At 46.7% G+C, this 26203-nt stretch overlaps 1 protein-coding gene across 2 annotated transcripts in view; it reads left to right on the plus strand.

Moving 5' to 3' along the window:
• Nucleotides 1-21151, plus strand: part of anapc10 (anaphase promoting complex subunit 10) — an 89487-nt gene extending 68336 nt beyond the window's left edge. For both annotated transcript variants that reach the window (XM_072496131.1, XM_072496133.1), the window contains exon 5: nucleotides 20800-21151. In XM_072496131.1, the coding sequence (XP_072352232.1) occupies nucleotides 20800-21030 (231 nt within the window). In that variant the 3' untranslated portion in view covers nucleotides 21031-21151. The remainder of the gene's footprint in view (nucleotides 1-20799) is intronic.
• The last annotated feature ends 5052 nt before the right edge of the window (nucleotides 21152-26203 follow it).

Raw genomic sequence — 26203 nt, forward strand, 5'->3', positions numbered from 1 at the left:
ACCTTTAAGTCAAGCAGAGGAAGTGAGGAACTCAAAAGTTGCACCCCTCTTCCCCTTCTGTGTTTTTCTGACTTGTATGTCTGTCGTGGGTTTAGGGGGGGTTAAGTATTAGACCATAGTTAACCAGTTGTATTTGCTGCATAGTTAATTATCGTTATTATTAATAAAAAGTGGTTGTGTTTAAATTTACAAACCTGGTGACCGTAGTTATCAGGCAGCCAAAGGCCAGAGACTTTGGGTATTTTCTAAGAATTATTTGTTAATTTCAATTGTGTTGCAACTCCAGGTCAAGTGGGGCTGGAATTGACTGTGCACTAGCCCAGGGGTCCTAACACAATAAACAATGGACATTTCCACTCCTGACCTTTCGATAGAGGGAAGATCATTGAAACAGCTGAAGGTGGTTGGGCCTAAAACACTGCCCTCAGTACCTGCTGCAGTGATGTCTTGGAGCTGAGATGATTGACCTCCAAGAACCATGTTTTTTTTTTTGCAAATCTTTCTCTCAAAAATGTATGTGCAGTATCCACCAGACATTTTGTTTTGTCAGACAACATGTCAAACTCGCTTTTGATGAAAAACTATCTTAAAAGGGTGACAGAGTACTGATTGAGTTGGAATCCAAAATTGATAAATACCTTCCAATCTCAAATTAACTGACTTCAGTCTGTGTTTAATTCACAAGTTACATTTTGTGACTTTAAAGTAAGGTAGCTGTACCTTAACAATCACTGTACATTACCTGATATACTGCTTGTCTTCTTATCGTATCAAATGTGTCAATATGACTTGCAGCAATGATTAGCATTTTTATGGCACCTTTAATGTAAAAACAGAAGTCCTAAGGTTTGTCACAGAAATATAATCATACAAAAATAAATGGCTGGTCAGGGGCTTTAGCAGGATTAACAAAAAAGCTTTGTCAAAGTGATAGTTTTAGAAGAGCCTTAAAGAATGAGAGCGAGGTGGAAAGACAGATTTAGGAGGGAAGTTTACAGCATATGACCGGGATTTCTAAAGGCGTGACATCTAACACTGGGCTGAAGGTATTTGGGAATCCACAAAAGGCCAGAGATGGAGGAACACTCAATGGTTTTAGGGCAGGAGGAAATTATTGAAATAGGAAGGGTCAATGCCATGAAAGGATTGGAAAACGAGAATGAAAACTTAACAAGGAGCCTCGTGGACCAGAAGTAGGTCAGTGGGCAGAAAAGCCGTAGGTGGAATGTAACCCTGAAAAGTGTGATGTGATACACTTTGGAAGGAGTAATGTGACCAGGAAGTATTCAATGAATGGCCTGACACAGGGAAGTTCCGAGGAACAAAGGGACCTTGGCGTATTTGTCCATAGATCTCTGAAAGCTGAAGGGCAGGTTAATAGGGTGGTGAAAAAGGCATATGGGCCACTTGCCTTTATCAGTCGAGGCATAGGTTACAAAAGCAGGTAGGTCATGTTTGATTGTATAGAACTTTGGTAAGACCACAGTAGGAGTAGTGTGTGCAATTCTGGTCACCACATTATAGGAAGGGTGTGATTGCACTGCAGGGTGCAGGGGTGATTCACCAGGATGTTGCCTGGGATGGGACATTTAAATTATGAAGAGAGGTTGGATAGGCTTGGATTCTTTTTGCTGGAGCAGATCAGGCTGAGGGGCGACCTGATCGAGGTGGACAAAATTATGAGGGGCATGGACAGGATGGATAGGGAGCAGCTGTTCCCCTTAATTGAAAGGTCAGTTACGAGGGGATACAAGTTCACGGTGAGGGACAGGAGGTTTAGGGGGAATTTGAGGAAAAGCAATTTTACCCAGAGGGTGGTGACAGTCTGGAATACACTGTCTGGGAGGGTGGTAGATGCGGGTTGCCTCGCATCCTTAAAAAGTACCTGGATGAGCACTTGGCACGTCATAACATTTAAGACTATGGGCCAATTGCTGGCGAATGGAATTAGGTAGGCCAGGTGCCTTTCATGCATTAGTGCAGACTCGATGGGCCGAAGGGTCGCTTCTGCACTGTTCTGTGATTCAGTGTGAGCAGACTAGACTTGGTGCAGATTAGGATATGGGGGACAGAATTTTTGGTTAAGCTGAAGTTTGTGGAAGATTGGAGGACGGATGACCAAGGCATGGATAAGACTTATAGGAGCAGATGTGACATAGCAAAGAGTGACGTGACTCACATTATAGAGGATGAGATGGCAGGAAAATGGGGGTCAGAAGCTCAAGTTGTGCGTAAATAGGATGCCAAGATAGCAAACAAGCTGGTTCAACTTGTATGTCGTTTATGGTGGGTGTCACATAGTTAGTCTTAAAAATCTTTGAAGGAGATTGTGGCTTATCCAAGGTGCCATTCGAGTACAAGAGTTAGTCAAGGGGGGCAGCCTGGTGGCACAGTGATTAGCACTGCTGCCTCACGGCACCAAGGTCCCAGATTCAATCTTGGCCCTGGGTCACTGTCCGTGTGGAGTTTGAACATTCTCCCCGTGTTTGCATGGGTCTGGCCCCCACAACCCAACGATGTGCAGTGTAGCTGGATTGGCCATGCTAAATTGCCCCTTAATTGGAAAAAATGAATTGAGTACTCTAAAAAAATTTTTTAAAGTTAGTCAAGGGGCTAAGTGAGGTGGTGATGAAGTAGAGCTGGGTCTTGTCACTGTATGTACTCCCCAGTACATACAATATGCAGTGAAAAAACCCACAGAAGGTTAGCAACTATTTGTTATAATTCTTCGCCACAGTGTAAAATTAAAATTCCATGTGTGTTTTGTGTGATTATATTTAAAATTGGTAATATAACTAAATAACAGTTTCCTTATGAATTCATTTACTATATATTAATTTTGTCTTTATCCACTAGGTGTCACTGTTCTACAGAATTCTTTCCAGTATATTCAAACTATACAAAACAGAATTTTTCATTTGAGAGCTGTTTTGTATTTTTAGTTGGGAGGGTGTGGTGATGCTGGGTGTGGTCATTATTATACCTCAGGCCTGTTGATGTATATGTAATTGACATACCCAGGGCTCCAAACAGATAGAAGAGAGCCCGACTTACTTTTCAAATCCATCACACTGATCTTCAAAATTGCTCTTTCATCTCTTTCATCACTGTACCAGAAAAGTGTTCATTTCACTGGGTGTAACTGACACATTTATGGTAAGGAACGTAAACATTGAATAAATGCTGAATTGGGAATGTAAGATATGAGGAGGGCACAAAGAGTCTGCAATATACAGGTCAAGTGAATAGGCAACAAGGTGGCAGCTAGAGCATAATGTGAGGAAACAACTCTGGAGAGATGGTGGCCTAGTGGTAGTGCCGCTGAACTGAACCAAACCAAAGACTTGGCCTACACGTGACTCTAGGTCCACAGCAATGTGGTTGACTCTTACCTGCTCTCTGGAAAAACCTGGCCTAGCAGTTCAAGGCAATTGGGGGTGCTGGCCCTGCCATTGACCTCCACAACCCATGAAAGAATACATTTTTAAAAATTGTTGAAGTTCAGAAGGACTCTGCTGTATTCGCACAAAGAACACAAAGTTAGCATGCAGATCTGGCAAGCAATTAGGAATGTGGCTTTTATTGCAAGGGAATAGTACTGTGCATAGTTATGGTCTCCAAATATACTTGCTTTGAAAACGCTCACTAGATTGGTTCCTGGGGTGAGAAGGTCGAACTATGTTGAGATGCTCAATAATTGGACAGGGGAATGTCTATGGGTGTCATTTATATTGACTTCCAGAAGGCATTTGATAATGACCCACACAAGAAATTGTTAACTAAAGTGGAAGCACACGGAGTTGAAGATAAATTATTGACATGGTTAGGAAATTGGTTGAGTGGCAGGTGACAGAGAGTGCGGATAAGGAGTAATTACTGTAATTGGCAGGATGTGAATAGTGGAGTACCACAGGGATCTGTGTTGAGGCCTCAGTTATTCACATTATTCAATAATGACTTGGATGATGGCATAGAAAGTCTTATATCCAAATCTGTGGATGATACAAAGTTAGGCGGCATTGTAGACAGCCTAGATGATAGCAGAAAATTGCAAGGCGATTTTGACAGACTAGGTGAATGGGCAAAATTGTGGCAGATGGAATTTAATGTAAGCAAGTGTGAGGTTATCCATTTTGGACCAAAAAAGGACAGAGCAGAGTGCATTCTAAATGGAAAGAGGCTAGATACAGTGGCTGTCCAAAGAGACTTGGTGGGTTCAGGTACATAGATCCTTAAAACGCCAGGAACAAGTGTAGCAAATAATCAAAAAGGCTAATGGAATGCTAGCTTATGTTGCAGCTGTATAGGGTGTTGGTGAGGCCACACCTGGAGTACTGTTTATATTTTTGGTCTCTTTACTTGAGAAACGATGCTGGCACTGGAGGGTCTGCAGAGGAGATTCACTAGGTTGATTCCGGAGTTGAGAGAATTAATTTATGAGGAGAGACTGAGTAGATTGGGACTATACTCATTTGAATTTAGAAGAATGAGGGGGGTCTTATAGAAACAAATAAAATTATGAAGGGAATAGATAGGATAGAAGCAGGGAGGTTGTTTCCACTGGCGGGTGAAAGCAGAACTAGGGGGCATAGCCTCAAAATAATGGGGATCAGATTTAGAACCGAGTTGAGGAGGAATTTCTTCACCCAAGGGTAGTGAATCTGTAGAATCCCCTGCCCAGTGAAGTAGTTGAGGCTACCTCATTAAATGTTTTTAAGGCAAAGGTAGATAGATTTTTGAACAGTAAAGGAATAAAAGGTTACGGTGAGCTGGCGGGTAAGTGGAGCTGAGTCCACAAGAAGATCAGTAATGATCTTATTGAATGGTGGAGCAGGCTCGAGGTGCCAGATGACCTACTCCTGCTCCTAGTTCTTATGTTCTTTTATATCTAGAGGATTGGTATATAAAGTCACGGGGGTTATGCTGCAGAAATACAAAACCCTTGTTAGTCTCCATTTGGAATACTATGAGCAGTTCTGGGCACCACACCTCAGGAAGGATATTTTGGCCTTGGAAGGAGTGGTTTACAAAACATAGGTTTACAAAAATGATACCTGGTTACAGGTGTTGAGTTACTATTTCCACTGGTTGGAAATTCTAAAACTAGGGGGCATTGTATAAAAATTCGGGCCAAACCATTCAGGAGTGATGTTTGGAATAACGTCTTCATTCAAAGTGTGGCAGAGGTTTGGAACTCTCTCCCACAAACAGCAGTTGAAGCTAGGTCAAGTAATTTAAAATCTGAGTTAGATTTTTGTAAAGCAAAGATATTAAGGGATATGGGCAAAAGGCAGGTATATGGAGTTAGGTCACAGATCCACCATGATCTCATTGATTGGTGGGACAGGCTCGAGGGGCTGAATGGCCTCCTCCCTTTCCTATGTTCGTAATTGGGCTTATACCCACTGCAATTTAGAAAAATGCGAGGTGATCTGATTGAAACTTCCAAGATTCTGAGGGGACTTGATAGGATTAAAGCAGAGGTTATTCCGCACAGTCTTCAGTTAAGGGAGATGATCATTTAATACTGAGATGAGGAGAAATTTCTTCACTGAAAGGGTTGTGGAATTTTGAAATTCTCTAACCCAGATGGTTGTGGATACATCTTCACTGAATATATTTGAGGCTGAGAGCCAGACTTTTGGCCACACAGGGAATTGAAGGATATATGGAGAGTGGGCAGGAAAATGGAGTTGAGGCAGATAATCGTATTGGCGAAGCAGGTTCGTCAAACTTCTCATGCTTTTATGTAAAAGGAATTCCTTGGGTATTTGAAGTATATCTTTTATAAAGTTTGAGAGTTAAGTGTCATTTTTAGATTTTGAGTGCTGTAAAGCTCGGTGGTAGTGGCTGAGCATTTTTTATTTTTTGAGTGTAATCTCAAACTCCAATCACACACTGAACACTGCCTTTTCAAGAAAACTGAAGCATTAATTATCCCCACAATTTTTTTTTTTTTTAAATATTTTTTTTATTAAGGTTTTTTAACAACACAATTTTTTTCCCCTTACAAACAATAACCCCCCCCCCCGTAACAAAATAATGCAAATTCTCCCTGAGCAAGATATATACAAGGCAAGATGGTATATTTACATAGCTTTATACACTGGCTCTTGGCCGCGCGTACCGTTTCCCCCCACTCTCCATGCTATCTCCCGCTCGTCCATCCCCTCAGACAGTCTCTCGTTCCCCCTCCCCCCCTCCCCCCTCCCAGGGTTGCTGCTGCTGCTGATCGACCTTCTTCTAACGCTCCGCGAGATAATCTAGGAACGGTTGCCATCGCCTGTAAAACCCCTGTGCAGACCCTCTCAAAGCAAACTTAATTCTCTCCAATTTTATGAACCCCGCCATGTCATTAATCCAGGCCTCCAGGCTAGGGGGCTTCGCCTCCTTCCACAGTAGCAAGACCCTTCGCCGGGCTACTAGGGACGCAAGGGCCAGAATTCCGGCCTCTTTCGCCTCCTGCACTCCTGGCTCATCCACTACTCCAAATATTGCTAGCCCCCAGCTTGGCTTGACCCGGACTTTCACCACCTGGGATATTACTCCCGCCACTCCTCTCCAGAACCCCTCCAATGCCGGGCATGACCAAAACATATGGACATGGTTCGCCGGGCTCCCTGAACACCTTTCACATCTATCCTCTACCCCAAAGAACCTACTCAGCCTCGCCCTCGTCAAATGCGCTCTGTGAACCACCTTAAATTGTATCAGACTGAGCCTGGCACACGAGGAAGAGGTATTAACCCTACCCAGGGCGTCGGCCCATAGCCCTTCCTCAATCTCCTCCCCCAGCTCCTCTTCCCATTTAGCTTTCAGTTCTTCTACTAGCGCTTCCCCCTCTTCTTTCATCTCTTGGTATATTTCCGATACCTTGCCCTCCCCGACCCATACCCCCGAGATCACCCTATCTTGAACTTCTTGTGCCGGGAGCAACGGAAATTCCCTCACCTGTCGCCTCACAAAAGCCCTCACCTGCATATATCTAAATGCATTTCCCGGGGGTATATCCCCACAATTTAAACCTACATCTGCTTGAAACTGCTAAATGGTAAAACACTCAACCTGAAACACCTTGTGTCATGAACATATGAAAGAGGAGCAGAAGTAGGCCATTTGGCCCCCCAAGCTCGCTCTGCCATTCAATAAGATCATGGCGGATTAATTCATGTTCCAAGTTCCACATTCCCATCTAACCCGGATAACCTTGTATTCTTGTTAGGCAAGGGAATCAATCTACCTCCGCCTTTAAAATTATTCAATTCTCCTGCTTCCACTGCCTTTTGAGGCAGAGTTCCAAAGTGGTACCATCCTCTGAGAGATTAAAAAATTGCCCTATCTCCATCCTACAAGGGTGACCCCAAATTTAACAGTGTCCCCTAGTACTGGACTCGCCCGCAAGACGACACATCCTTTCCACTTTTATCTTATCAAGGCCATTCAGGATCTTGTATACCTCGATCAAGTCACACCACACTTGACTACACTCCAGTGAAAACAAGCTCAGTCTGTCTAACATTTCCTCTTAAGACAACCCATTCATTCCAATAAGAAGTCTTACAACACCAGGTTAAAGTCCAACAGGTTTGTTTCAAATCACTAGCTTTCGGAGCACTGTTCCTTCCTCAGGTGAATGAAGAGGTAGGTTCCAGAAACATATATATAGACAAAGTCACGCAAGACGATACTTTGAATGGGAGCATCCCCCCCCCCCCCCCCCCCCCCCCCCCCCCCCCCCACCACCACCACCTGGCCTGGGATTGTGAAATCCTACCAACTGTCCTGGTTTGAGACAATTCACACCTCTTTAACCTGGGATTACCCCTCTCTCTGGATCTGTAAAAACTTAATTACCTGCTCGCATTCAAAATATCGTCTTGCATCTTTGACTTTGTCTATATGTTTGTTTCTGGAACCTACCTCTTCATTCACCTGAGGAAGGAGTAGTGCTCCGAAAGCTAGTGATTTGAAACAAATCTGTTGGACTTTAACCTGGTGTTGTAAGACCTCTTACTGTGCTCACCCCAGTCCAACGCTGGCATCTCCACATCATTCATTCCAGATATCCCTCTAGTCAACCTCCTCTAAACTGTGTCTGCTAACGGCATATGAATAGAAAAATGGTATTGAAAGGTAGGGTGGTGCCGAACAGGCACCAAAAAGGGAAACTGCACATGGAGGCAGAGGGCATGATGAGTACTTTGCTTCCCTCTTTACCAAGGAGAAGATGTGGCCAAAGTCACAGTGACAAAGGAGGTAGTTAAGACACTGGCTGAAAATTAATAAAGAGGAGGTGTTAGTAAGGCTGTCTGTGCTTAAGTTTCTAAGTCACCAGGGCCGGACGTGATGCTGAAGAAAGTAAGGATGGAAATTGCAGAGGCATTGGACTATAATTTTCATGTCTTCTTTAGACTCCAGGGTGTTGCCAGAGGACTGGAAAATTGAAAATGTTGCACAAAAGAAAGGATGTAAGGATAAATTCAGCAACTACAGGGCAGTCAGTTTACCCTCCCTGGTGGAAAAGCTTTTAGAAACAATAATCCTGCACCAAATTAACACCCACTTGAACAAGTGTGCACTAATTAAGGAAAGCCAGATTGGATTTATCAAGGGCAAATCCTGTTCAACGCACATGATTGCATTTTTTGATAACAGGTAGGATTGATGACAGTAACGTGGTTGATGTTTGGATATGAGTCTAATTTATTCACTCATTTAGCTACGTTGGCCAGGATTTATCGCCAATTCCTAAATGCCCTTGAGAAGGTGCTGGTGAGCTACCTTCTTGAACCCGCTGCACACAAGAACACAACACAAAAAATAGAAGCAGGAGGAGGCCACCCAGCAACATTGAAGGAGCAGTGATATAGTTCCAAGTCGGGATGTTGTCAAGTCAGGATGGTGTATGGCTTGGATGAGAACTTGCAGATGGTGGTGTTCCCATGTGTCTGCCGCCCTCGTTCTTCTAGATGGTAGAGTTAATGGGTTTGGAAGGTGCTGCCAAAGGAGCCTTGGTGAGCTGCAGGGGCGCATCTTGTAGATGGTGCACTCTGCTGCAACTATGTCAGTGGTGGAGGGAGTGCATTTTTAAGGTGTTGGATGAGGTGTCAATCAAGCAGACTGCTTTATCCTGGATGGTGTCAAGCTTCTTGAGTGTTCATCGAATCCCTACAGTGCAGAAGGAGGCCATTCAACCCATCGAGTCTGCACTCCACCCAGGTCAAATCCTCTGCCCACCCTATTCCCGTATCCTAACCTACACATCCCTGGACACTTAAGGGGAAATTTAGCATGGCTAATCCACCTAACTTGTTGTAGCTGCACCATCAGAGTTTGCTGAAGCAACACATAATAGATATGCCACCCGTACTTGGTCTGGCCTACATGTGACTCAGTTGACTGAACAGCTGGTTTGTGATGCAGAACAAGGCCAACAGCACGGGTTCAGTTTCCGTACCAGCTGAGGTTATTCATGAAGGCCCCGCCTTCTCAACCTTACTCTCTCGCCTGAGGTGTGGTGACATTCAGGTTAAATCACTACCAGATAGCTGTCCCCCTCAAAGGGAAAAGCAGCCTCTTGTCATCTGGGACTATGGCGACTTTATCTTTACCTTTACCTCTCCAGGGGTTGAAACTAGGACCACTACTTTTAAGAATGTGTATTAATGACTAATATTTGGATGTGCAGGGGACATTTTCAAAATTTGAGGATGCCACAAAATTTGCAAGTTTTATGAACTGTGACGAGGTTAGTGATAAGACTTCAAAAGGACATAGACGGGCTAGTGAAATGGACGGACGCATAGCACAAGAAATTTGGTGCAGGGATTTGTGAAGTGATATATTTTGGTAAGGAGAGCATGGAGAGGCAATATAAAATAAAGGTAACTGCAACTGCTGCTCCCAGATGAGTTGGGAGAGGGTAGGATTGGAGAAATATATGAGGGGGGGGGCAAGTGGTGAGGATCAAGAACAAATGGGAGGAGGAGTTGAGGGGGAAATAGGTTGGGGACTGTGGTGCAAGTCGAGTGGTGTGGTGGTGAGGACTGGGCAGCACGGTAGCATTGTGGATAGCACAATTGCTTCACAGCTCCAGGGTCCTAGGTTCGATTCCGGCTTGGGTCACTGTCTGTGCGGAGTCTGCACATCCTCCCCGTGTGTGCGTGGGTTTCCTCCGGGTGCTCCAGTTTCCTCCCACAGTCCAAAGATGTGCAGGTTAGGTGGATTGGCCATGATAAATTGCCCTTAGTGTCCAAAATTGCCCTTAGTGTTGGGTGGAGTTACTGGGTTATGGGGATAGGGTGGAGGTGTTGACCTTGGGTAGGGTGCTCTTTCCAGAGCCGGTGCAGACTCGATGGGCCGAATGGCCTCCTCCTGCACTGTAAATTCTATGGTAATCTATGGTGTAGGGTGAATTCAACCTCCTCCTGCGCGAGGGTGAGCTTGATTCCGTTCAAAATGGTGCATAGGGTATATATAACCCGGGCAAGGATGAGTAGGTTCTTCCAAGGGGTGGCTGATGAGTGCAAGGATTGTGGATGGGGGCCCGCGAATCATACGCACATGTTTTGGGGTTGCGAGAAGCTGGAGAGATACTGGGAAGTGATGTTTGGGACGTGATCTAAAATTGTGGAATTGGAGATCAGGCCGGACCCAATGGTGGCGATCTTTGGGGTATTGGAAGTTCCAGAGCTGCTGAAGGGAAGGGGGCCGATGTTGTGGCCTTCGCCTCTCTGATTGCCCGGTGAAGGACCTTGCTCAATTAGAGTTGGATACACCGCCGGGGGTGGCAGCCTGGCTAGGGGACCTGTACGACTCTCTCCAGTTGGAAAATATTTGATTTGAGTTGGGGGGCGGGGGGGGGTTGTTCATGACTACGTTTGAGGCACTGTTCGTTGTGGGGGGGGGGGGGGGTGGTACAGGGTTTTTAAAAAAATTGTACAACTGAATTGTGAAGTGTGTTGTATGTTTCTGTTTTTTACATGTTTTTTTACATGTTTGAAATAAAAATACATTTTAAAAAAAATAAAATAAAGGTTACAATTCTAAGGTGCAAGAAATAAAATCTGGGGATATTTGTGCACAAAACATTGAAGGCAGCCAGATTGTGAGAGTGGTTAAAACGTCATATGGAATCCTGGGTTTCATAAACAGAGGCATGGAGTACAAAAGCAAATAGATTGTGATGACCTTTTCTAAACCAGTGGTTCAGGCTCAGTTGGAGTATCATATCCAATTCTGAGCACTGCATTTTATGTAAGTTATGAAGGCTTTCGAGAAGGTTGTGATGATCCATGTACTGGGAAAAGTCCACATAGTTTTGTATGATGTCCCTTTCAGACCAAAGTGGGCTATGGAATATTCTGAAAGAGGGTTATTTGTCTTCCTGGTTCAGACATCATTAGGTTCCAAGAAATTCCCTGAGGTGGCCACGGGGATGACCAGCCAAGAAACAACGGGTAAATAGTAAGCTAATTGAAATGGTGTTGGGTTTTTTCGGACTGTCTTTGTGGCAGTCTTGTGTAGGTACACCCACAGTGCTATTAGGGAGGGTGTTCCAGGATTTTCAAGTCAGGATGTTGAGTGACTTGGAGACTAACATCCAGGTGGTAATATTCCCATGTATCTGCTGCCCTTATCCTTCTGGATGGTAGTGTTCGTGGATTTGGAAGATGCTGACTAAGGAGCTTTGGTGAGTTACCGCAATGCATCTTGTAGCTGGAACACACAGCTGCCACTGTTTGTCGGTGGTGGAGAGATTGAATGTTTGAGGAAGGGGTAGCAATCCAGCGGGACGCTTTGTCCTGGATGGTGTTGAACTACGTCAGTGTTGCTGGAATTGCACTCATCCAGGCAAGTGGGGAGTATTCCATCACACTTCTGATGCGTATCTTGGAGGTGGTGGACAAGTATTGGGGAGCCAGGAGGTGAGTTACCCGCTGCAGGATCCCCAACTTCTGACCTGCTCTTGTAGCCATAGTGTTAATGTGGCTAGTCCGGTTCAGTTTCTGGTCAATGGTAACCCCCCAGGATGTTGATAGTGGGGGATCCAGTGATGGTAATGCCATTGAACGTCATGGGGCAATGGTTTAATTCTCTCTTAGTGGAGATTGTCATTGACTGACATTTGGGCTGACAAGTAGCAAGTAACATTCGCACCATGCAAGTATGGATATTTTCCAGGTCTAGCTTCACCTTCACGTGGGCTGTTTCAGTGTCTGAGGAGCCACAAATAGTGATGAACATCGTTCAGTCATCAGCAAACATCCCCTCTTCTGACCTTGCATTGGGAGGAGGGTTATTGAAGAAGCAGTTGAAGATGGTTGAGCCGAGGACACTATCCTGAGGAACTCCTGCAGTGATGTCCCTGGACTGAGATAACTGCCCTCCAGCAGCCACAGCCATCTTCCTTGCTCCAGGTATGAATCCAGCCAGTGGAGAATTTTCCCCCAATTCTCATTGACTCCAGTTTTGCTAGAGCTACTTGATACCATACTCAATGAAATGCTGCCTTGATGTCAAGGGCAGTCACTCATATCACCTCTGGAGGTCAACTCTTTTGTCCATGTTTGAACCAAAGCTATAATAAGAACAGGAGCTGAGTGACCCTGGCAGAACCCAAACTGAGCATCAGTGAGCAGGATATTGCTACATACGTTTGCTTGAAAGCACTTTTGATAACCCCTTCCATCATTTTACTGATGATTTAGAGTAGACTGTTAGGGCGGTAATTGGCTGGATTGGATTTGCTCTTTTTGTGCAGAGGACACATCTGGGCAATTTTCCACATTGGTAGGTGTTGTAGATGCCAGTTTTGTAGCTGTACTGGAACAGTCTGGCTTGGGGTGTGGCAAGTTTTGGGTCACAAATCTTCAGTACTTTTGCTGGAATATTGTCAGGGCCCATAGCCTTTGCAGTATCCAGTGCCTTCAGCCTCTTGATATCACATGGGGTAAATCGAATTGGCTGAAGACTGGCATCTGTGATGTGGGGGACTTCTGGAGGAGATAGATGGATCATCCACTCGCACTTCTGGCTGAAGATTATTGCAAATACTTCAGCCTTGTCTTTTGCACAGATGTGCTGGGATCCTCCATCTTTGAGGAGCCTCCTTTTCCAGTGAATTGTTTAATTGTCCACCATCATTCACGATTGGATGTGGCAGGACTGCAGAGCTTACATCTGATCCATTGGTTGTGGGATCATTTGCTGCTTGTGATTTTTGGCATGCATGTTGTAGCTTCACCACCGGGTTGACACCTCATTTTTAGATATGCCTGGTATTGTTCCTGGCATACCCTCCTGCACTCCTCATGAACTAGTTTGATTCCTGGCCTGATGGCAATGGTAAATTAGGGAGTCTGACTTTTAATTCTAGATCTTTGACCTTATCAAATGCCTTCTGCAAATCTAAATATAGTATATCCACCGGTTCTCCTATCCACAGCACATGTGACTCCTTGAACGGTCTGAAAGTGAAAAGTTGACTTTTGGTGCCGATGCGTTTGATTGGCAGTCATTAGCATTCCTATTCTTTATTTCTCAATTCTTAAATCTTGCTGGTTAGAGATACATGGTTGCCTTTCCTGGTCATTCAGGTCCCTGGTGTTTTGTGGCCTTTTCTGTCTCGTTGACAGCTTACACTCCCAGTAATGTAGTGGTCAAAATTTGTTTGTGAGCCAACCGGAGCAGGGGCAAGTATAACTAATGGCTCACTTCATTAGAAGCCCTGTTAGAGCAGGATCTGGCCCATTGACCAAGCTGTTTAATGACGAATTGTGAAGTTGAAATTAATAAATAGACTTTCAATATAAAACTGTACTATATCCAAAATCTTTTTAATCAAGTGATTACAACAGGTGATTAAGAAGGCAAATGGAACAGGTTAGGGACTTTGCACGAAAGGTCTGGAAGGGGTTTCCTAGATTGCCGGGATACACCCTGCTGGTGCGACTGCTGCTTCCGGATGTGGAAGGGGAGGTAGGAATTGGGGATATATATAAGTGGCTGGGGGAGCAGGGAGGCGAGCGGGTGGTGAAGATCAAGGAGAAATGGGAAGTCGAGTTGGGAATGGAGATCAATTGGGGAGTATGGAATGAGGCACTGCGATGGGTAAACGGGACCTCCACTTGTGCAAGGATGAGCCTGATACAGTTTAAGGTGGTGCACAGGGTGCATATGACACGGGCGAGAATGAGTGAGTTCTTTCAGGGGTAGCAGATGAGTGTGAGAGTTGTGGGCGGGGGCCAGCGAATAATGCGCACATGTTTTGGGGTTGTGAAAAATTGGAAGATTCTGGGCGTGAGTGTTCGCGGTCTTAGCCAGGATAGTGGAGGAAGGAGTGGACCTCCGCGGACCCTTTGGTGGCGATATTGGGTTTCAGAGAAGCCGGAGCTCATGGAGAGGAGGAAGGCCGATGTCATGGCCTTCACCTCTCTGATTGCATGGCAACAAATTTTGCTGGAGTGGGGGTCGGCATCGCCACCGGGGGTAGCGGCTTGGTTGGGTGACCTGTACGACTTCATGCGGTTAGAGAAGATAAAGTATGAGTTAAGGGGCTCAGCAGGGGAATTTGAGAAAAGGTGGGGGATGTTTGTGACCGTGTTTGAGGAGCTGTTCATCGCGGGGGGGGGCGGGGGGGGGGGGGGGGGGGGAGGAGGAAAACCTGTACAAACTGTATAGTTGATTGTTGGGAAGAATGTTTCCCGGGGTATTTATTTGCTGTAACCTATTTTGATACAAGTTTGAATAAAATGCGTTTTTTTTAAAAAAGGAAGACAAATGGAGTTTTGTCCTTCATTGCTAGAGGGATGGAGTTTAAGACTAGGGATGTTATGCTGCAACTGTATAAGGTGTTAGTGAGACCACACCTGGAGTATTGTGTTCAGTTTTGGTCTCCTGATCTGAGAAAGGACGTACTGGTGCTGGAGGATGTGCAAAGGAGATTCACTAGGTTAATCCCAGAGTTGGGTTGGATTATGAGGAGAGGTTGAGTAGACTGGGACTGTACTCGTTGGAATTTAGAAGGATGCGGAGGGGATCTTGCAGAAACATAGAAAATTTTGAAGGGAATAGATAGGATAGATGCGGGGAGGTTGTTTCCACTGGTGGGTGAAAGCAGAACTAGGGGGCATAGCCTCAAAATAAGGGGAAGTAGATTTAGGACTGAGCTTTGGAGGAACGTCTTCACCCAAAGGATTGTGAATCTATGGAATTCCCTGCCCAGTGAAGCAGTTGAGGCTCCTTCATTAAATGTTTTCAAGATAAAGATCGTTTTTTGAAGAATAAAGCAATAAAGGGTTATGGTGTTCAGGTGGGAAAGTGGAGTTGAGTCCACAAAAGATCAGCCATGATCTCATTGAATGGCGGAGCAGGCTCGAGGGGCCAGATGGCCTACTCCTGCTCCTAGTTCTTATGTTCTTATGCAAGTATATTTTCTACTTTACATTTTTAAAAGTGATAGTTTTTAATTTCAGTAATTTTTAAATAGTTCTTTGCAATCTAGTTATGCCTTGGTGCTGAAGTAGAAAATGAGTTGGGATGTCCATTAGATCTTACTTGACAACTGCATTTTAAGCAACTTTAATCATGGGTTCTGTCTTTTGGTTGCTTTAATGTTTTGCTGCACGAGTGGCTTCGTGTTTATTTTTCTCCTAATGTTTTCTATATTTTACATCCTGTTATTTTGATCTATTAGTACATTTCACAGGATGTATTTAAATTTTCTTCATTTTTGGTTGAAATGTTAAATGAAAAGCTATCCCTGACTAACATTTCTGATTCATGCCCAGAAGATTGCAGTTCTGCATTATTAGAGAGAAAGACTTGCATTTTGATGGTGTTTTTCATGACTACCTGATGTCTCGAAAGTGTTTTATCGCCAATGAAGTATTTCTGAAACCAAAGAGAAAATGCTGGAAAATCTCAGCAGGTCTGGCGGCATATGTAGGGAGAGAAAAGAGCTAACGTTTCGAGTCCAAATGACCCTTTGTCAAAGCTGTCAAAGTACTTCTGAAATGTAGTCACTGTTCTAATGTAAGAAGCAAAATTGACTGTCGCGTTTGAACAAAGCAAACTCTCTCAAATACCTATTTGATAATGACCAGATGATCTACATTTTATTCATTAGTTCAGAAGATAATAGGAGCAGAATTTTGTGAAGTTGATTGAGAGATGAATATTGGGCAGGACACTGGGGATCATTCCCTTGCTCTTCTTAGTAATAGTGCCATGGATATTTTACATTGACCCTGACCCAAGCAGGCTGATGGGATCTCAGTAATGGCGCCAACCCAAAGACATTGTGATTATGTAGTTAGTTATTGGATGGAATTTGGGTACGGATAGGGGTTTCCAAATTGTTGTCCTCTTTTCAGACTGAATTTTCCTATAGTTAAGATGATTGGGGTGGCCAAACCAAGAATTCTGTGATGGTTGGTGCTGCATCCTGTTGTACAATTGTGTCTGCTTCTGTAAGGCTTTCTGTTGTTTTGCAAAGTGCAAAATTCTCAGTAAATTGTTCAGTAATCTTGTAGGTGCGTTCCTAGAAGTAAATTTTCACCCAGTTCTTTGTACAATTATTAAAAATGTATGTTATTTTTAAATAGATTTTCCAGTCTATTCCACTTCATGTTTTGGGCTCGGCTCAGCTGACCCTTCAGAGAAGTGAAAATAAAATCATGAATAAAGCTACCTTTAGTTCTCTGGGCATGATGTTGCGATGCATTTGAGAGTAATGAATACAGTACCACAGACTGTGGGAACTTTGAGAAGCTTTTTTATTTAATCACCCGATGTTTCACAAAAGTGCAGATATAAAGAATATAGTGCACTCAGCATTTTTGTTTTCAAACTGCTTTTAGTCATGAATCCCAGACAGCAGCTGAGTTCACAATTGATCCATCAACACAGTAGATTCATTGCGGGAACACTAAAAGCTAATTTTTTTTTTTGCATTTTAAACTAAATGAAGTGTTGTAAAAATGTGAATGGATGTTAAAGGATTTAATGGTTTTTGAGATTAATGCATGTGTTTGAAAGCTGTTTCTTCAGCGATGTGGGTGGCAAGTTATGCAAATGATAATAGATTGCTGTTAGCTCTCTACAGTTGCAGCATAAGTGTTCAACCACTTGGAAAATTGTACCATTGTCTCCATTGTATGAGCTCAATTCAAGTTAGTGTTCTCAAACGATCTTAGAAAATGATGTAATTATATACATCTAAACACATATGTTTGTCTCTAATGTAACTTTTCAGAATGAAAAATGTATTAATCTTTAACTAAAAATACAAGTTTTACTTGGAAGCTCACTTTAATGCCAGTGGACATACTTTTAAGTCAATACATCAACATACAAGCAGGTTTCACATTCAGTTTAATGTACTTTGCTTTTGTATTAATACTCCATAAACTTGCTCAAAGTTATAAAATGAACGATATATAAATATAATCAACTATAACAAAGTTTGCCAGGAACATTTTTCTGCAATTAAACAGTGCATGGGTGAAATATTATAGTTGAAAGTCTGTTTGGGCATAATACAGCCAAGTTAAACAATTACCTTTTAATTCAACACTGCATTTTTTTAATGTTGGAGGCAGTTATGGTCATTTGCCTAGCTTTCGTCGAGCAATACTTCAGCACTTAAATAAAATATACACAGTGTACATTTTTTGTTCCTCTTTCCTGTTTTTGTTGGAAAGAGTAGAATATTGAGAAAGCAATCTTAACATTTTTAATTCCATTTAATATTTCCATCTTATAGTTTGTGCAGGTGTGTAGTTTATTTTTTGTTCTGACCTTTTCTCTTCCTTTCCTCACCACCCCATGCACAACATTCACAGAATTTCCTCTACTTCATTTATTCCCAAGATCTCGGGTTCCTCAAAAAAACATCCCAGCCCGACATTTGAGCATGGAGTTGTTGGATGTTGGCTGACTTCATCTTAATTCAAGTGGTAACACAGCTCAGTAGTAACATTCTTGCCTCAAAAGTTTGGGGTTTGAGCCCCATTCTGGGATAATCAAAGCTGATAACTTACTGCAGTACTAAGGGAGTGCTGTATTATCGAAGGTGCTGTGGATGAGACGTTAACAGAGCTGTTGGATGTACAAGATCTAATAGGAGCACATACTGTGAAATCAGAAGGCCCATAATGGATGGAATTCATTCACATTGATTTCCTGATAGGCGTTTCCTGTTAATCAGGTTTTATGCCAGAAGCACATAGTGAAAAAATGTTCCCTAATTTGTAGTAGTGCCAAATTTATTTTTAAAACGGATGTATGTTTCTGGTGTTCTTAATCTGCATAATTATATTATTATGTGATGTCCATATACAATAGCATTTTGTCTTGTATAATTTTGCTGACTGGGACTGGAGGAGATCTGTTTTAACACTAACACCTTGAAGGTCGTGGACTTTACTAAGATTTTTACTTCGCATATGCCGTCTTCTTGGGCAGTATTTCGGAGGGGAGGATGACTTGCTTCCACACAAAAAATGAGTTCTCCGATGACTGAGGCGTCTAGTGCACAATCTACAGTCTCTGTCACAGGTGTGGCGAAGCAGGAGAGTGTGGTTCCCGGATTGCTACGTGCTCCTTTTGCTGTCAATGCCTGGCTTCAGCTTACTCTTGGTAATGAAACTCGAGGTACTCCGCTCCATCCCAGATGATTTTCTTCCACATCGGCCTGTCTAGACCCTGGTGTCGGTGGGGATTTTGCACTTTTTTAAGGGTGTCCTTGAGGTTTTTCCTCTTCACCCCCACCCTCACCGGGGCTCTCTTGCCATGTTGAAGCTTCAAGCAGAGTGCTTGTATTGGCTCGTGTCAGGTATATGACTGATGTGACCCACTCAGTGGGGCTGATCGAGTGTGCTCAGTGGGGCTGACCGAGTGTGATCAGTGCTTTAATGCTGGAGATCTTGGCCTGAGTGAGAACACTAATGTTGGTGCACCTCTCCTGCCAGTGGGATTTGCAGGATCTCGCAGAGGCAGCAGTGGTGGTTCTTTAGGGTTTGAGGTCCATGTTGTACATATTCCATATCTCTGAGCCATACAGGAGGGTGGGTATCACTTCTACTCTGTAGACCATGCGCTTGGTGCCAAGACTGAGAACAAAGAAAAGTACAGCACAGGAACAGGCCCTTCGGCCCTCCAAGCCTGCGCCGACCATGCTGCCCGTCTAAACTAAAATCTTCTACACTTCCGGGGTCCGTATCCCTCTATTCCCATCCTATTCATGTTTTGTCAAGATGCCCCTTAAACGTCACTATCGTCCCTGCTTCCACCACCTCCGGCAGCGAGTTCCAGGCACCCACTACCCTCTGTGTAAAAAAAAAAAAAACCTTGCCTCGTACATCTCCTCTAAACCTTGCCCCTCGCACCTTAAACCTATGCCCCCTAGTAATTGACCCCTCTACCCTGGGAAAAAGTCTCTGACCATCCACTCTGTCTATGCCCTTCATAATTTTGTAGACCTCGATCAGGTCGCCCCTCAACCTCCGTCATTCCAGTGAGAACAAACTGAGTTTATTCAACCTCTCATCATAGCTAATGCCCTCCATTCCAGACAGCATCGTGGTAAATCTCTTCTGCACCCTCTTTAAAGCCTCCACATCCTTCTGGTAGTGTGGCGACCAGAATTGAATACTATACTCCCAAGTGTGGCCTAACTACAGTTCTATACAGCTGCAACATGACTTGCCAATTTTTATACTCAATGCCCCGGCCAATGAAGGCAAGCTTGCCGTATGTCTTCTTGACTACCTTTTCCACCTGTGTTGCCCCTTTCAGTGACCTGTGGACCTGTACACCTAGATCTCTCTGACTGTCAATAGTCTTGAGGGTTCTACCATTCACTGTATATTCCCTACCTGTATTAGACCTTCCAAAATGCATGATCCTGCTTTCACACACTTTCTCCCTCAGATGACCAAAGGCACACTGAAAGCAGTGTTGAATGTAGTCTTTGATGCCTGTCCTTGTTGACAGTGGATATGGAAAGTAGTCCACATTGTCCAAGGCCTCATGGTGGATTTTGATAACCAGAGTACGATGTGGCGGTGGCATGTTGATAGAGGGCTTATAGATATTTAGTGTAAGGTCCATGCTCTCGTACATCTCGGTGAAGGTGTTGACGATGTCTTAGAACTCAGCCTCCCAGTATGCGCAGAAGCAAGCATTGTCTGTATACTGCAGTTAAATGACAGAGGATGGGATGACCTTGGATATGGCCTGCAAGAGGCGATGGTTGAACAGATTTCCATTTGTTCTGTAGTTTAGCTCCACTCCAGCGGGGAGCTTGCTGAGGGCAAGATAAGAGCATTGCAGCAAGGAAGATTGAGAAGACCATCAGTGTGATGACACAGCCTTGCTTGATCACAGTCTGAATGTGAATTGCATCTGTGATGGATCCATTGGTCAGGACCATGGCTTGCAAGTCATCATGGAGCAAATAGACAAACATTTTGTGGGCCGAAACGGAGGAGGACGCATTATAATCCTTTGCGTAGTATGTGTGTCTTGTTATTTTCTTTGCTATTTGATGCTCGGTTTTTGTTTTTTAATCGATCCATTTTGGTAGTTGTCAAATGAGACTGGTGACCTGCAGCCAACATTTTGCAGGAGTATTTGGAATTATTAAAAATTGCTGAGCAGTTTAATGCTTATTTTCCTTTGTGCTACATCTGTCCTTCTTGATTTTTTTGGAAAAACCTGCAGCTATTGTACTGGATTTAGTGCTTGCACTATGGTGGGAATGATATTTAATACCCTTTTATAATTAAATTACAGCAACTGGAACTGGTGGAGCCCAGTGGATGGATTCATGTTCCACTCACTGATGTCAACAAGAAGCCAATCCGCACGTTTATGATACAGATTGCTGTACTAGCCAATCATCAGAATGGAAGAGACACTCATATGAGGCAGATTAAAGTCTACACACCAGTGGAAGAAAGCTCAATTGGCAAATTTCCGAGATGTACCACCATAGACTTCATGATGTATCGCTGCATTAGATGACTAAACATTAAGGCAAATGTTCTTTCGATGCACTCGGAAAGTGGCTGCAATTTTGGTATTTTCTTATTAATTGGTGTAAAAATCACTGGAGGCAAAATAAAAAATGATGCCTCAAGCCATACACATTGGTCATCACAGTTGTTGTGGAAAAACCTATGGCCCTGAAATGTTCTGCCCTTCCACCAGATCGAAGCTACAGGATGGTGCGACATCTGATTGGCAGGCTTGAGAGGGTTAACTTTTAACTCGTGGACCTTGCCAAGGAGCTTAGCATTACAATAAACAAAGTCCCCTCATTTGTTTTCCAGGTGAATCGTAGATCATTGCAAAGGCAAATTCATCCAGCAGTACACGAGAGCTTTTCTCTCAGCATCTCCTAACAACATTAACAGAAACCTAATTGAATTAAAATGCTACATCTTTGCAAAAATCCCACAGATCAAACTATAACCACTGCCAAATTATGATGCTAAAACATGGCTAGAAATTCACATTTACCCATGGACAGAATCATCTTACTCAAGTGAATGCCTTGGATAAATGTAACACATGGATGAATTTTAAGCCGCAAGTTTATATTTGGATGCCCAACTACCCTTCTACATTATCTAAGTTGCTGTTGAAATTTGCAATGGAAAGTTGCTGTACTTAAACCAATGGAGGTGGGACGAAGGACAGGTGATCAATTTACTCCTTGGAAGCAGAATGGTTATTTAAATATTATAATGAGGCTGCAGACCTTCATTTTAACACTCATTCTATTCAAACAACAGGTGGCCAGGTTTCCCAGGTCTAGACAAAAAGGACTGAAACCATGAAGTAAGTACCAGGACACACTGCTTCTGGGCCAGCAGGGGTTCTAAATAGGGTAGTTGGAATCAGGAGAGGCAGCATCTAGCTATTTGGTGGGGGGGTTCCAGGACACGGACCTGGACACCCTGGTGGATGAGGTGGAACAAAGACGGGACATCCTCTGCCCAAGACGTGGGCATCGCCAGCCATCCGGCGCGGGAGGTGGGCACCGCAGTCAGTGCTGTGGGGGCAGACCCCCCGGACGTGGGAGCAGTGCCGCAAGAAGCTGCACGACCTCACCCGGGCTGCCAGGGTAAGTGCCATGTGGGTGCCCCCAGGCCCTCCCCACCCCCACCCACCCCCCCTACCCCCTGGAGCGGGGGGGGGGGCATCAGGGGCGGTGTTGGAGGGGGGTTGGGAGTGTTGGGGGGGACTGGGGCATCAGGGGCGGTGGTGGGGGGGGGGTCAGGGGTGGTTGGAAGTGTTGGGAGGGATTGGGGCACGGTGCCCAACTATCGACTCGACCCACATGAGCTCCAGGACCCCCCTGGAGCGATGCCATGGCGTGCTGTCTCCTGAACCAGCAACAATGTCGTCTATATCTGCATGCCCTGATGATACTCGCTTAATAGTGATGCTTTATCCAACCCCCGCCCAGGACAAGGCAGTGCATAACCAGCGTGAGCGCATGAGAACCGGAGGGGGTTCTCCTGTCCTGCACCCCTGTTCACGAGCAGAGGGACCTGGACCTCGCTGGGGGATCCGCCACCCAGGAGGTCGTGCCATGCCAGGTCGGAGGCGCAGAAGCAAGTGAGAGAACCCTGCATGTCCTCCCCACCCCCCTCAGCCCGTCATCGCCCCCCTCACACTCTGGCCACTGCACCCTCGATCCCCTCCCCCTCACACTCTGGCCATTGCACCCCCGATCCCCTCCCCCCTCACACTCTGGCCATTGCACCCCCGATCCCATCCCCCCTCACACTCAGGCCATTGCACCCCCGATCCCCTCCCCCCTCACACTGTGTACCCACCACCACCATACACCCGGGCCACCTTGTCTAACGAACCTCGTATCTTTATGTTCCCCAGGGCCACCCGCCGAACCTTCAGGGACGTCTTGCCCAGGACACAGCGCAACATCGCCAACCGCAACTGCACCCAGGGACGCACGCCAGAGGTTGGCAGTTGGTTGGACAGGAGGGCAGACCTCTCAGTCTGGGACGCAGGACCGGGACGCTCAGACCACCGAGACAGACATTAGTGAGGGGCACAGGGTGGACAGTCATGTTGAAGCGCACATCACGGCCACACACCCGCTGGATCCATCTGGAGGTCAAGACGACATGGCCGGCATGGAGCTTGCGCCGGGCCATGAGGGGGACCAGTACACACCAGACCTGATGGATGATGACCTCAAGCTTGCGGCACTGCTGTCTCCCACACCGTTCACCATCACAGAGACACCCATCTCGGTTGGGCATATAAGTGATGAGGCTCCCGGGTCACTGGTGCGCACCCCACAGCCGAACAGGTGGAGTTTGGAGCAGCCGAGGGGCTGGACGGTCGGAGGGCAGCCCAGCAACCAGTTGCCACCCAGACAGTTCCCAGGTTCCTGGATGTAATTGACCCACCCGGACAACCGATGCGTATGGACACCCAGGGACTGAATAACGGGATGAGGGCCATCTTCCAGGAACTGCACACGCAGCTGGAGGAGTCTATCCGCGTCCAGGAGCAGGGAGTGGTGCCGCTCATCGCAGCCACCCACGCCGACACCGCATGGGTGGCGTCCGTGGTGGAGGCAATGGGTGAAAGGGTTTTGGCCATGGGTCAGGTTCTGCAAGGCATTGGGCTTACCATGCACGCGTCATCCATGGCCCAGGAGCGGGCTGCCCTCTCACAGGCAGCCATCTCACAGAGCCAACAGGACATTGCCGCCGCTCTCAGGGCCCTGACTGAGTCTCACCATGCCATGGCCCGGCCCAGCAAGCGATGGCTCAGTCCCAGCAGTCGGTTGTGGAGAGCATTGACTGCCTGGCGCACGTGATGAATGGCGTCGCGCACTCACAGGTCGAGATCGCACAAACCTTGGCAGGAATGTGGCACTCCCTGGGCTCCGTCTCGGCGAACATTCGGACCGTGGTCAATACCGCTGCAGGCCTCCAGGACTGGTAGTGCCAGGTGTCGGTGGTGCGACGGGCATGTCTCCGAGCGCATCTCCGTCCCACAGTGAGGCCCCGGGGGCCACCGGGCTCCCCAAGGGAGGAGGAGCTTCTGGGGCCCGTCCCGGTAGCTCCATCAAGGGACGTCCCAGTACACTCGGCCTCCCCCCGTTCCGTCCCTGGCGCATCTGGTGGGGAGCGGGCAGGTCAGGGTGGCACCACGCCATCCAGCACGCCCGCCGAGCAGCCTGGCCCATCGAAGCCGGGCCGCCCCAGGAAACGTGTGCCGACGGGGAGCCATGTCGAAGGGCGTGATTCACAGCAGTCCGCCTCCACTCCTGCTGTACCATCTGGGAACACACCTAGACGTAGTGGTAGGGCCCGTAAGGCAAAGATGTTAGGCACGGAAGAAGTTGGCACGGGTGCAGGGCACAATCTAGTTGTAATGGGTTAACCACACGAATAAACGCACTGTTAAATTTGACTTGTAAGACTGTGTGCTATGTCCGTTGCCAGGGGGCTCGTGAGGGTGCCCGATTGGCGTAGTGGTATACGAGCCGTTCAAGGTCTGTTCCGGATGTGCTGACCCTTTCCCCACCCCGCCTCCCATAATCGGACATCGTTGTCCTCGGCACTCCGACGCCAGCCACCCCACGGAAATGTGGTGAAATATCCGTCACGAAGGCTGTGACCACCAGAGTGCATGGTTCAGCTATAGCCATGAGTCAGACCTCGGCTGGCGAATCTGAGCACACAGCTCATCGCAGAGCGGGCTGTCATCATTCAACATGGCACAGTTCATACCCGCTTACCCAATCATCAATGTTGTGCAATCCCGTAGTGCCGCAGTGGTAAGGTGATGTGGAATTGGTGCCGTGAACGCGGTGCGGGGGGGGGGCCCGCTGTCCGTGGCGGTGCCGTTGCGCAGCCTCCTGGACTTAACGAGCAGCCGGGCAGTGTCTGCGTCCTGCGCCCCTCCCCCCACTGATGCGCGCTGTCATCCTCATCCTCCACATCCTCCTCTTCCCCATCCCCCTCGTTTGCGTTAGCTCCGGTGCCATCGGGTCCTCCCTCCGGCTCCTCCACCAGGTCATCTCCCCTCTGCATGGCAATGTTGTGCAGCGCACAGCAGACCACAACTATGTGACCGACCCTGTCGGGCCGGTACTGCAGGGCCCCTCCTGATCGGTCCAGGCATCTGAAGCGCATCTTCAGCAGGCCGAAGCACCGCTCCACCACACCCCTGGTTGCTGCATGGGCCTCGTTGTATAGGCTCTCTGCGTTGGTCTGAGGCCTCCGTATTGGCGTCATCAGCCATGACCTCAACGGATAGCCCTCGTCGCCCAGCAACCAGCCCCTCAGCCGGGGGGGGCATCCATCGAACTTTGCGGAGATGAACGACTGTGCCAGAATGTAGGCGTCATGCACCCTGCCGGAGTACTTTGCACACACGTGCATGATCTTCATGTGGGGGTCGCACACCACCTGAATGTTCATGGAGTATGCGCCCTTTCTGTTCATGAACACTTCCCTGTTGTCTGCAGGTGGGTGCATGGGGACGTGCACACCATCGATGACACCCTGGACCATCGGTATCCCGGCCACCTTGGCGAATCCACGTGCCCGTGCTTCCTGCTGTGTTCGGTCCTCGGGGAATTGAATGTACCTGTCTGCGATGGCGTACAGGGCGTCAGTGACGGCCCTGATGTACCTGTGGACCGATGCCTGTGATATCCCGGATAGGTCCCCGCTCGGCGCCTGGAAGGAACTGGTTGCACAAACGTTTAGGGCCACCGTCACCTTGACGGAGACTGGTATCGTGTGTCCTCCTCCCGTTCCACGTGGTGCGAGGTGCGCCACGAGCTGGCATATATGTGCGACAGTCTCCCTGCTGAGCCGTAGTCTCCTGCATGTGATGTCCGTTAGGGCCTCGAACGACATTCTGTCATGGTACACCCTAGGCCTTGCTGGACGCCTGTGGCGCCCTGGCAGCACCATCAGTGGATCCTCCTGCTCCTCCTCCTCCTCCTGCTCCCCCCAAGCACTTCCTCTGCATTCCTCGCCATCTGGCGGTCAATGTTCCCCTCGGCATCCCCCTGTACATTCGGGTCCTGAGTGCCTGCGGCCTGCGCGTCGCCGACGTGCCACTCCACAGCCAACCCCTCTGCTGCACCGACAACCGCTGCATCTGCAGCCACTGTGGGCCGTCCGACTCTATG

Source organism: Scyliorhinus torazame, chromosome 3 (genome assembly GCF_047496885.1).
Source record: "Scyliorhinus torazame isolate Kashiwa2021f chromosome 3, sScyTor2.1, whole genome shotgun sequence".
Classification (NCBI taxonomy): Eukaryota; Metazoa; Chordata; class Chondrichthyes; order Carcharhiniformes; family Scyliorhinidae; genus Scyliorhinus; species Scyliorhinus torazame.